General features: G+C 38.0%; 1 protein-coding gene across 1 annotated transcript in view; it reads left to right on the top strand.

Moving 5' to 3' along the window:
- The window catches only part of hop (tyrosine-protein kinase hopscotch), a 243615-nt gene that overhangs the window by 179593 nt on the left and 50789 nt on the right, over positions 1-13233 (top strand). The window contains exons 21-22 of the mRNA XM_068353566.1: positions 349-518; positions 10221-10356. Coding sequence (XP_068209667.1) covers positions 349-518; positions 10221-10356 — 306 coding nt within the window. The remainder of the gene's footprint in view (positions 1-348; positions 519-10220; positions 10357-13233) is intronic.

The raw sequence follows: 13233 nt of genomic DNA, 5'->3' as shown, positions 1-13233 counted from the left end.
ACTTATCCACTATAAAGGCCCATACGGCGCAACCCTTTCCGCTTGCAGGCCAATGCAGTACTCATAACCCAATACAAATATTATTAAAGATGCACTGTATACTCATGTTCAAAGTCATTAGTAACCCAAGATTCTACTGTATTTGATACTATGTATTTGTGATAAGTGTTTTATCTAAGTGTACTAAATTATTTCTTCAAGAGAAATTCCCCATCTAAACATTTGGTCTATAGACAGATGTAAAAAATTATTGAACTAAAGTTCTTTTTATTAATGTATATTATACTTTCAGTATATGAATTCATTTACATTGATTATTGTCTAATATGTGAAATTAATTAATTTCAGGGAATGGACTATTTAGAGCAATACAGAATTATTCATCGGGACTTGGCAGCAAGAAACATTCTTGTGAAAGATGCAAATACAGTGAAAATATCAGACTTTGGTTTGGCTCAAGAACCAAACAAAGGAAATTATTATATTCGTAAAACTCAAAGATCATTACCAATTGGTTGGTAAGTAATGAACATTCAATCGTATAGTAATTTTTTTTTTTGTATTGTACCAATATATATATCTCCTGTTAGAAACAGTTTCAGAACTGGGTCGCAAGAAAGGTAAATTTCCAATAGATGTTTCATGACTGTTGATCATACAATATATTACCTTGTTTTGAGTTATGCAAAAAAAAAAAAAAAAATTTAAACAGTTTGATAATTAACATGTTTGCTAATCTATGTTAAATAGAAATGTATAAACCAAAGGCAGTTGCAGATTATAATGCTAACATAGGTGGGGTTGATTTGTCTGATAACTTTTTAGTTAATTTTTCGACAGCAAGAAATAGACTGAAGAAATATTACAAGAAATTATTTTGACATTTGTTAGACATGTCTGTTCTAAATTGCTATATTACATATAGAACCCTTTGGTGGGAGGGTTGTAAGATGTGAGTTTATTTTGAGGATTAATGAAAGACTGATCATAAAATATGCTAAAGAAAGACCAGAAGAGTCCCCTTTGACAGACTGACTGGAATCTTTGTCTCCTCGGCTTTGGAGATCATAAACTAAGAGAAGGTAGCGAAGTATGCCATGCAGGCTACTTCGTGGCTGGACCTGTGGTTGGGGTCTGTGAGCCACCTGATCAGGACTGAGGACTGGTCTCGGGGGTCCACCATGGTTCAATGAAGACCTTTCTAATGATTGGTACTAGGACAATTGAGTTCCTCTCCCACTAGGTGGTGAACCTGTGGGTGAACAGCACCCTTAAGCTTTGGGACTCTAAAATAGAAAGGTTCCATTCATAGGGCCCTTCCATCAGGTCCTACCAAGCTCCACCACAGAAGAAGCAACCTCCTTCAAAACTGCCAATAAGCAGAGCTAAGGCTACTACATCGACGTCACAGAAGGTGTCTAAGAAACACTTTCACGACAAGAATCTTTAAGGGTCAGAGTCCCTCCGTGGAGGTAGAGGGATTATGGGTGCCGACCGAGGCTGCTCCCGTTAGGATGGGCAATCCTCCCACTTACTCGCCTGTGGGGGAATGCCTGCAAAGCCACTGGCAGAGGTGGCTGCAACTTGGGGCCAAACCCTGGACGGTTGCAGTGATTCGTTCAGTGTATCACGTCCCGTTCATTCAATCTTTCCATCCACTGACTCCGGATCCAGTCCCATCAAGCTCTTATGTGAAGGGATCCGCGAAGGAAGGTCCGAAATCCAGACCATGTTGGAGAAGGGTGCTCTCCATGAGGTTCTCGACAGGTCCCTAGGATTCTTCAGTTGACTCTTTCTTGTTTAAAAGGCGTCTGGAGACTGGAGACCAGTCACTTATTATCCCTGGCCCGTCTGGTTCCCAACGGCCGCCTAAGGATATGATCTCTCCAGTAGCGGCTCAAGTCCAGTTGGAATCGGGCAAGTGACTCCCAGGACATCCTAATCCAGATTGGATCAGAGGAACAGATGGACCTCAGGTGGTGGGTGGCAAACAAGAACATCTGCAAAGTGGTCGACCTTCTCGTCCCCCCCCCCCCACCAGGAATTAATGCTCTATTCATATGCATCCAAAGGAGTGGGGAGGGGGGACCTCACGTGCTGCACCATATCACCTCCGGCCTTTGGTCCAAACCAGAAAGGTATCAGCATATAGACCTCCTAGAGATGAGGGCAACCTTTCTAGCCCTCCAACAGTTTTAGCAGTTCCTGGCGGGTCACTCCGTGGTGTTGATGAGCAACAACACCACGGTAGTGGCTTGCATTAACAAACAAGGTGGCACCTTTTCGCAGCCCTTGTGGCATCTAGCAGTAGAGATACTCAGATGGACAGAAGACAACTTTGTGTCCCTGTTGCTTCGCTTCATTCCAGCAAAGATTGCAGGCAACCTGAGCAGAGTGACGCAGATACTGAGCTCTTGAGTGGTCTTTGAGTCATCTAGTAGTCAACAAAGTCCTGACTTTGTGGGGTTCCCCGACTGTGGACCTGTTTGCAACGGCCCTGAACTTCAGGTTTCTGCTCTACTGTTCCCCAGTTCAAGATCCCCAGGCTCTCTGGCAGGATACATTCCAACAATGGTGGGACATCATTGATGTGTACATATTTCCCCCATTTTGTGTGATGAGAAGAGGCCTCAACAAGACCAAAACAAGCAAAAACCTATCGATGACGCTAATAGCTCCACCATGGCATCACACAGAGTGGTTCCCGGACCTTATGTAGCTCGTGATGGAACTCCCGAGAGAACACCCTCCACGACAAGATCTACTTAAATAGCCACATGCAAACGTCTTCCACAAGACAGTAGCATCACCTTGCTTCACGCCTGGAGACTGTCCGGCACCTCCTCACTCAGAGTGTCTTGGCAACAAGTTACGAAAAGGATGGCTGGACACCTCAGACAAAATTCAGCTTCACTCTACCAGGCTAAGTGGAATGTATTTGTGGTTGGTGTTCTGGAACGGGTATCTCTACCCTCGATGCCACTATTCCAACAATATCGGAGTTTCTTGTATACCTTCAAGAAGAAGTGCTCCTCTCGGTTTTGTCAGTGAAAGGCGACCGCTCAGCCTGAAGGGAGTAGATATCTCCTTGTTGGAACTTTCTCTCCTCATACAAAGTTATGAGATTACCTGTCTCCAGTTGGAAGTTACACCTCCTCCTTGGAACGGTGTTCGCGCCCTTCAGTCTCTGAAGGGTGCCCCCTACGAACCAATACGCCAGGCAGCAGATCACCATCTTACTCTGAAGATGGTGTTCCTACTTGCTTTGGATCTGGCCAAAAGAGTTAGTGAACTGCATGGTCTTTCCAATGACATAGCCCATTTAAGGTGATGGGGATAGGTAATTCTTAACTTCATCCCTGAGTTTATTGCTAAGACTCAAAATCCGGGAGTAGCGGATCCTAGATTCAGGCCCTTCCGGATTGGTAGTCTTCGTTCAGTAACCGATGACCCCCACCAACTATTACTTTGTCCAGTAAGGAGTCTGAGGTGTTACATCAGGAAAACAGCAGCAGCTCGCCCCAGTGAGTCGGCACTCTTTGTCAGCACGGGGAAGGTCAGGAGGAAGGTCGCAAAGAACACCATCTCGACTTGGATTTGCAAGGTCATCGTCCTGGCAATTAATCCCGACCCTCCTCCACCACCACCACGACCCGAGCTCATGCCGTCAGGGGCATTGCGACGCCCCTGCCGTTCAAAATGAACTACTCTGTGACTACTCTGTACTGCAAGCAGGCGTGTGAAAGTGTTAGATGACCTTCACCGCCCACTACGTGCAAGACGTGACCCACAGGAGTATGGAAACGTTTTAAATTGATGGACAAGTAGCAGAGAGTGGAGGGCTAAGATTACCTGGGATTAGTCTGGGATGATAGAGTAAGAATGAGTGGTTTCCTTTCTTCCATCACCTTCCCCTCTCTTGGGAAATCAACACCAGGGTCCTCAGCACAGCTGGCCTCACCTTTTTAGGTAAGAACCATTTCTCTTGTGTAATCTAGTATAGAAATAATACTTGTTGCGTCCCCAATACCTTTAGCGAGGGGTGATGGGGTAACATCTATGGCACTCAAAGATTCCTATGACTCAGAGAATTCATACCTGAACCAGTCATATTGCTAGTATCACAAGCACACAGCTTGTGGAGGCCGCTAGTTGTGCGTAGTACAATATTTTTAGCGAGGTGTAAGGGTTCTTACCAATTACGATCAATATCGTAAGGATAAAACCCCTGGTCAATGCCAAGAGTCAGTTGGTATGGACTTCCACCCTCCTAAGAGTAAGTCATCCTTATAAATAGCGAAGGTTTGTATAGAGATTGGCTCATCAGCACCGTCCCCAGAAAGTCCTGTCTGGAAGCAAAGTTGGTTATCAACCCAGGTGTGTGAGTGAAGGGATAGCCAACTACCCCTCATCCCGCTAACAAGCGGTTGGGGTAGTTATCCCTTGCTAAAAGTCTCATGGCTCGTCTTTCAGCTATGTTGAAAGTATATCCCTATAAATAGCTTGAGGTTTGTATCAGTAGGAAAATACAAATTGCTTCCAAATTTATTTGTAAAAAGTTATCAACAATCTTAGCTCTGTCTTGAAATAATCTTTACATAAAATGCTAGAATCATCATGATTGAAATTTATACTACAAGAGCCATGACAATGGTTTCTTATAGAGGACTGAGGGGTTTACCTAGTTCATGAATGGTACTTGAACTAACTCCTCTATTATTATCGTTATTATTATTATTACCTCCGCCAAGGAGGTTACGCGATCAATCGGTGTATTTATTTATTTATCTATTTGTCTGTGTGTAACTGGGTAGAGGACAACGTAAAAACTACGTGACGGATTTTGACAAAATTTTCATCACAGATAGATCTTAGGTCATGGACAACCCCGTAAAATTTTAGAGATGATCCAGATTTTAGATCCGTATTTGCATTTTTCAACATTTTTGTGGACAGGGTTATGTCAAAACTACTCAACAGATTTTGATGAAATTTTCAATCTCAATAGATTTTAGGACATGGACAACCCCCATTAAATTTTGGATATGAATTCCAGATCCAGATTTGCCCTTCATGCCATTTTGAAGATAACGTCAAAACTACTCGATGGATTTGGATAAAATTTTCACCACAGAGATCTTAGGTCATGGATGACCCCATTGAAATTTTAAGATGATCCAGATTCTAGTTTAATTTTTAATTTATTTGTCTGTGTGTCTGTGGACAGGATTACATCAAAATTACTGGACAGATTTTGATGAAATTTTCACCAACAGATAAATCTTAGGTCATGGACGACCCCATTAAATTTTTGGAGATGATCCATATCTGGATTCCAGTTTAATTATGTATTTATATATTTGTCTGTGTGACTGTGGACAGTATTACGTCAAAACTACTCTACAGATTTTGAGAAAATTTTCATCACAGATAGATCTTAGATTAACTTTTGGAGATGATCGGGATCCGGTTTTGTATTTTCGCCTTTTTAAAGATAACTTCAAAAATACTCAACAGATTTTGACAAAAATTTCACCACAGTTAGATCTTATGTTATGGACAAGCCCATTAAATTTTGGAGATGATCTGGATCCAGATCTTAGATCCAGATCTTAGATCCAGATTTGCATTTTTCATCATTTTAAAGATAACGTCAAAACAAATTGATAGATTTTGACGAAATTTCCACCTCGGATAGAACTTAGGCCATGGATGACCCCATTAACCTTTGGCAGAAATCAGAAATCTCTGATTGCTCTTATTATTAGTATTATTATTATTATTATTATTATTATTATTATGATTATGATTATTATTACAGTATTATTATTATTACTATTATTGTTATTATTATTATTATTATTATTGCAATAAGCCCAATGGCTCCAACAGGGAAAAATAGCTCAGTGAGGTAAGGAAATAAGGAAATATATAAACTATATGAGAAGTAATGAACAATTGAAATGAAGTATTTTAAGAACAGTAACAACATTAAAACCGTTCTTCCAAATTTAAACTATAAAAAGAAACCATATGTCCCCCTGTTCAGCATAATAACATTTGCGTAAGTTTGAACTTTTGAAGCTCAACCAATATAACTACCTGATTAATTAAATGATGGAATAACAAAAAAACAAATAATATTGCTAACATTTTATTTATAAAGGCTACATAATACTGAATGAAAAATATTATACATTTATGCTTTATTCTTTTGTTATCATTCTTTCACACATCATCTAGTATTTTATTTATTTTATCTAAAAAAATACGCCTCGCATTTGGGTTGCTCATTGTGAAAGAAGCAAAACGAATTACCCTCTCTACATAAATGCCCGAAGTGCACTGAAAGGAAACCAGGCAGTACCAGTTGTCTAGCATCAAGCAACCTAGAGAAAAAAGTTGCCAGACACCATCTAAGTTTTCATTTACAGCTTACAAATTCTGAAACGCCCATTTAAAGTTATGAACGTAATATCCTGTTGAAGGCGGTATCAAATGGATTGTAGTGAACGTACAGTATTATTATGTGGTTGATGCTTAACAGGTTAAGCCTTATGAGAGAGAATATAGGACTTATAATTAACTGCATACCTAGTATTATGAACTTGATGGTACTGTACTGTCCAGGAAGATCTGAATCTAAAGGATGATCAGAATTATGAAAAATCTTATGCAATATGCATAATTAACCAGTCGAACAACGGTGCCAGAGATTAATATCTCGATCAGGAATAAGAAATTTAATAGACCCTAAGTTCATGTCCAACAAATTAAGATGAGTATTGGCACCTGAAGACCAGACAGGAGAACAATACTTGAAATAAGGTGGAACGAAAGAATTAAAACACTTCTTTGGAATAAATTGATCACCAAAAATCTTACAAGACTTTCTCACTAAGCCAATTTTTTTGTGCAATTGAAGAAGAGACAGACCTAATGTGTTTCTCATAAGTAAATTTGCTGATGAGAATCACACCTAAAATTTTATGAGTCATAGAGAGTTAAAGAAACATTATCAATGCTGAGAATCGGATGTTGAGGAGCCACTGTTCTTGACGTAATTACAATCATTCTTTTAGTTTTGTTAGGATTCAACTTCAAGCCCCATAATTCGCACCATGCACAAATTTTAGCTAGATCTCTATTAAGAAGTCAGCAATCCCAGATCTACATTCAGGTGATGGAATTGATGCAAAGAGAGTAGCATCATCTGCATATGCAACAAGCTTGTTTTCTAGGCCAAACCACATGTCATGTATATATGATATGAAAAGTAATGGAACAAGAACATTACCTTGAGGAACACCAGATATCACATTCCGATACTCACTATGGTTCCCACCAACAACAACTACTTGCAATCTATTACTTGAAAATGGCATTACATGCTCCAAGGCCTTTACGAAAGCAAATTGTAAACTAGGAAACAGATGAATACCTTCAGCAAACCTATTTAGTCGTTTTGCCAAAAGACGTTTAAAGACTTTAGATGATAAAACAGTAGTTTTCTTTATTGTGTTTGCTTCTATCCATGTAAATTAGATGCGCAATTGCTTAATAGCGGGACTTATGAGAAGCTGGGCACTCAGTCATAATATACACCGCCATTCCCCTGGCTCTCGGAATGGCATCCCATTTCAAAATTATTAGCTTCTTAAAAACCAGTTATAAGGAGCTCAGATGAGTACCACATATTAGAAACCTAAAATTTCTGAGTACAAAAGAATATCATACTTATACTGTCTGGATGCAACTGCAAGGTCTTGTTAGAGGACAGTTTTGTTTGTTGAACCACCAGCATATTCCTAACTACACTTTGGACACACAAATTTGTAAGCAACCATAGAATGAAGTTTGCTTGATTAGGACATCATAGACTTAAGTAAATTACCTACCTTAGAATTATGAATGAATATCATTCAAATGTAAATGTCTTTAAATTAGGTTTTTATTATATGTTTTACTTTTCTTTCTATTACATTATTTATCTTATTATATATATACAGGGAAATAAGAAATATATAATCTGGTCTTTGGTTTTTTCATAATTCTGATTATCACTGCTCATGATTTGATTAAGAAAGTTTTGTACATTTTGTAAAATAAATTTTTTTGATAACCATTGTTGTTGAAGAATTCTTTTACACAAAGGCACTCAGATTATTTCAATACTTTACTGAGATTCAGTGGCCGAAATATACCAATTTTAAGTAAAGAATTATCAAACAGCCAAAGAATAAGTGCAAATTTCAGCCGTCAAAGGCCCAAAGTCAATGCGAGCTCAAGATTTTCCTTTCTTAGAAGTGTTATAAAGGCACTGTCGTCACTTCAAAAAGTAGTAGCATACCCCATAGACTGATGAAACCTTCCAACTGGGATGTCTTTCTAGTATAAAAAAAATTAAAAAACCTCCTAGTGAACCTCTGAGTGAAGCTTCCTAAGTAGATCTCACTTTCAAGTTTGCTTTCCCTCGTACATTTTTTCTTTTTCTTATAAAGTAATCAAATGCTTTCCAGTCGGGCACTTTCTCAAAAGATTGGGGCTCTTATTTTTCTATCCTTCTGCATTAGATTTTATAGTTAAAGTTTAGACAGAATTCTAGGATCACTTCACCATGCAGTAATTTCCTTACCTTAGCATTTATACTCTTCTACCCTGTCAGGACCCTTTAATATTGTGTATGTGGAACTAATGGATTTGTAAAATGCAATTTTAGAATTCTCATTAACAAAACAAATTAATGAGTAGGTCACCAATAATTTATTTTTGCACAAGGTATGCTGCATGGTTTCTTTCTCCATGAAAGATGAAGCTCAAGTGAAAATCATGGCAAATGAGTTTAGAATAAGAATACATTTTCTATTGTAGTTAAAATAGATATTTACAGTTTTGGATTTAGCCATTGCTTCAAGTCAAGATCTTGTTCTTTTGGTGGTTTTATGATATATGTTAATATCCTCCTGATCAAACTGTGGATATCCCTCTTGTAATACATTCTCCAGAAGTTGTAAGTACGCATTCCTGTGCTTTTTCTCTTATATTACTTAAACTTTTTCTTTACTAACTGGGTCCCAGTCTAATACTTGCACTTCTGTTAGATTACACAGCTACAGATGTGATAGTATTCTTAGAACGTTGTTCCTTCTAGTTTATAAATAGTCTGTATACAGAGGTGTAAATATTCAGGCTAAACTTAAAGTAATATGTATGTGAAAAAATTACAGGTTATGTATTTTTTTATTCAAACCCACTTTTATCTGTGTCAACTTCCCTTCCTAGCCTGTTGTTGCACTAAAGCTTTCTAGTATACACAAGAAGTGGGACATTATACCACAAGGTAATGCAAGGATAAGATGCTCTTGCACTATTCCACCAGGAGTGCTAAATTTGAAATATCTGGGGTTTTGAAAAGATTCACCAAGAGAATAAAGCAATGGTAATATTCATGTATTGTCATCGTCATCTGCTCCTACGCCTATTGACGCAAAGTGCCTCAGTTAGATTTCGTAAAGTTGTCTCTATCTTGAGCTTTTAATTCAATACTTCTCCATTTATCATCTCCTACTTCATGCTTCATAGTCCTCAGCCATGTAGGCCTGGGTCTTCCCACTCTTCTAGTGCCTTGTGGAGCCCAACTGAACGGTTGGTGAACTAATCTCCCTTGGGGAGTGAGAAGAGCATGCCCAAACCATCTCCATCTACCCTTCATCATCATCTCATCCACATATGGCACTCGAGTAATCTCTCTTATAGTTTAATTTCTAATCCTGTCCTGCCATTTAACTCCCAATATCCTTCTGAGAGCTTTGTTCTCAAATCTACTAAATCTGTTGGAGATTGTTTCATTGTTATACCATGACTCATGTCTATAGAGTAACACCGATCACCAAACTGATATATAGTCTGATTTTTATATGTAATTTAAGGCGATTTGATTTTCAAATTTTACTTAATCTTGCCATTGTCTGATTTGCTTTTTCAGTCTTTCACTAAACTTCTTGGTGTCAATGACCTTAGATGTCAGAATGCCAGAAAACCTTAAATCGGTCAATCAAACACTATACTCTAATTCTAAAGACCCTGTATTGGAGATCATAGTTCCTAAATATTTAAATGATTCTACCTCATTAATCCTTTCTCCTTCCAATGATATTTCATCTTCATGTATAGAAAGATTTGATTTTGTTTTTATTAAGAATATATTTTAATTCTTACAGGTATGCTCTGGAATGCATTGAAAGCGGAAAGTTTTCTCACAAAAGTGACGTGTGGTCTTATGGTGTTACATGTTGGGAAATGTTCACACATGGATTAGAGCCGAATCTTCCACAAAAGCCAGAAATTTTAATACAGGTAATATTTATTCCTTTTATTATTCTGTTGACTAATTCAAATAGACAACCCATATCATGATGCTATCATAGGAATTGATGGAAGTCTTTTCTTAAAACGGAAATGAAAATTGGTACAATAAAAGGTGTAAAGTTAAAGAGGATGGTATGAGAACACAGAATACAATGAATTAGAAATTATAGACTCAAAACAATGTAAATAACTAAGAAAACAATGACCTCCTAACTAGAATATTATCAAGATGCTATTAGCCATTATCTGGAGGAAGCATCTCTCTTGTATGATTTGAGGATTTTTCAGAAATTACCTGAATTGTCACATCATTGGTCCTCAGGTCATTTAAGTGGAATGCGTATTTTAACGTTATATTGTAGACATAAAAAGAAGGCAGGATGACAAAATGATGAATGTTGGTATGCAATAGTGGAGAAATAGAAATAGTGGCTCACAATGTATTTACTAATGTAACTGTAATTTCTGAGGATGGAATGCAAGAGATGAAATATAGAGTTTGCCAGGCAAAGAACACAGGGTAGGATGTATAGTTTTGCTAAAATGAAGAAAGGTCTAGAAAATCTAATGGGAAATTATGCAATATTCCATACTGAATATCTTAGGACTAGGCTTCAAGCCCTTGTTATATAAACATATATGTGTATTTATGATACCACTTTTTGTAAAAATTGCTTATGGTTATTACAGACAATTTAACATCACCTTTTACTTTTATTGAGTTTAACTTGATATTACTTCTCTCCACTTTCTTCTGCCTTTTATGCTTTCTGCCTAAAGTTATATTAGATCTAGGTCCTAGGGATTCTAGAAGTTTTCCTGGATCTTCAAGTAGATTTCTTTGTAATGAAAGAGAACCACAATTTCCTACTATACGTAGCTCTGAATGTGGATTCTCGGGCAGTGGCAAGAGATCGCTAACACCTGATCTAGAACAAATAGTTCTTCAGTATATCTGCTTCTTTGAACAAGTTTGATTTTAAAGAGTTTGAATATCCTTCAGGACTTTTCAGGGACAGCTGTGCTGATAGCTCTACATTGGCCGAACAGTACATGGTCTCCTTTTGCTTCAACTTCTGACACTGAAGTTACATTATTCAGTCAGCACAGCGGCATCGCAGAGTAGGGAGTTGGAGTTTCTCCGTGTCCTCCTCTCTGACTGTAAACCTTTACGCATGATTTTTTTTCTCCTGTATATACAGTTGGGAATTTTCAGTTCACAGCATAACACATTTGGTGATCATTAGAGGTCTTTTTTTCACTACACAATACCAGTTGATGCAGAATGCACAGATGGTCATCTTGAAGGCTAGGTCTCCTAACTTTGGGACTTCTTTTTTTAGTCCATCTCTCTTAATATAGGAAGCTTAAGCTATCAACAATTTTGTCATACATATTTGAATTGAAAGAACCTCTCAAACAGGCTTTTGACGTGAATTTAGATTCAAACCCGTTTCACAAGATTACTTGGTCTTTAGCCTTACAATGACCATCTCCATCAACCTAGTCAGAGTCCTTGTCTCTTGACAGAGTGCTTGATGTTTTGGTGAAATTAGATAATTCCTCCATTATTCTTAAAGAGTTACTCCAGAGAGTTATTTTTATGGCAGTAGCCTCAGAAACAGGAATTAGTGAGTTTTCAGCTTTATAAAAAGACCAGGAGTTTATTCCTATTACTCCTGATCATCTTATAATTCTGATTGTAGGTTTCCTATTTTTGGTTAAAAAGAAAATGACTCTGCAAACTTGGAATGGTATCTTCTGTCCAGTGTCTACTCTATAAATATATATGCAGAGATTCCCATTCTCTGAATGTATCTGTTTCAAAATACACAAATCAAAAAGTCTTGAAAACAGTAGCTATCAGTAATCTAATGGACTCTCTTATCAAGAAAGCCAATTCTCTCTCCATCCCTAAAACTTGGGATGTGAGAAAAGTTGCTTCCTCTATATAATTTTTAGCCAATGTGCAATTTCAGGACATCCAGAGCTTTATGGGTTAGTCTTAGCATTGGGTGTTTATAAGACACTTCCTTAAAAAATCTAAACCGTACAGCGTGCGTGGTGCTCAGCTCCTTCATAGAACATATGACATGAAATTGCATGGAGGAAGGGGCACATCAACCAGGTCCATAAGCATAAGCATAATGACCAGCACTTAGCTTCTTCACTGGCGTATTTCTCTTATAAGGGAAGTGTATGACTTTTGAGATTTTCTTCTCACCCATACATGCAGGCTTTAGTTATTTGCTTGGTTGTAGACTTTTTTCCTTTATGGTACACGAGTCTACATAATTACCGCTCAGTTATTAGTCTGTGCACCACACGGTCCATTAACCTCCCCCCCCCCAAGAAAGAGTCTTTGACAAAGGAAATCTCCTTTTTGGAGGGAGGTGCTGTATGGTATCCAAGACCCTCCCTTCTCCCTAGCCTCATGTAAGGAAGGATGGCATTTGATTCTTGCTCTGGGGATAGAAGATGGTGGCTTGCTGCAAATTATCTCACGAATAGCCTTGTCTCCAATATTAGTATTAGTTCTTACTGAAGACTTGTTATCGGTTACTAAATGATTTTCAGCATTAGGGGTGCTGTGATGGGTTCAATAGAACATGAACCTGTAGCTCTCCCTTGTGCACACTGATTTCCTGCTTAGTATGTAGAGCAGGGGAAACAATATTTCTATGGTATTTATGTTGTATGGTATTACCTGTTCTAACTTTTATAATTAAGTCCTTGAAGATATCACAACACCTCTCAGGAAATAGGTTTTTCCTTCACTATGTCATACACCTTGAAAATTCTGTCCCTTAAGAGTACAGATTTTATTCACCTTACTTATTTCATGCAATTTTGGTGATTCAAAGT

This window comes from Palaemon carinicauda, chromosome 30 (genome assembly GCF_036898095.1).
Source record: "Palaemon carinicauda isolate YSFRI2023 chromosome 30, ASM3689809v2, whole genome shotgun sequence".
In the NCBI taxonomy this organism is placed as follows: Eukaryota; Metazoa; Arthropoda; class Malacostraca; order Decapoda; family Palaemonidae; genus Palaemon; species Palaemon carinicauda.
The sequence above is the reverse complement of the archived record's forward strand: the minus strand, read 5'-3'. Positions and strand labels throughout refer to the sequence as shown.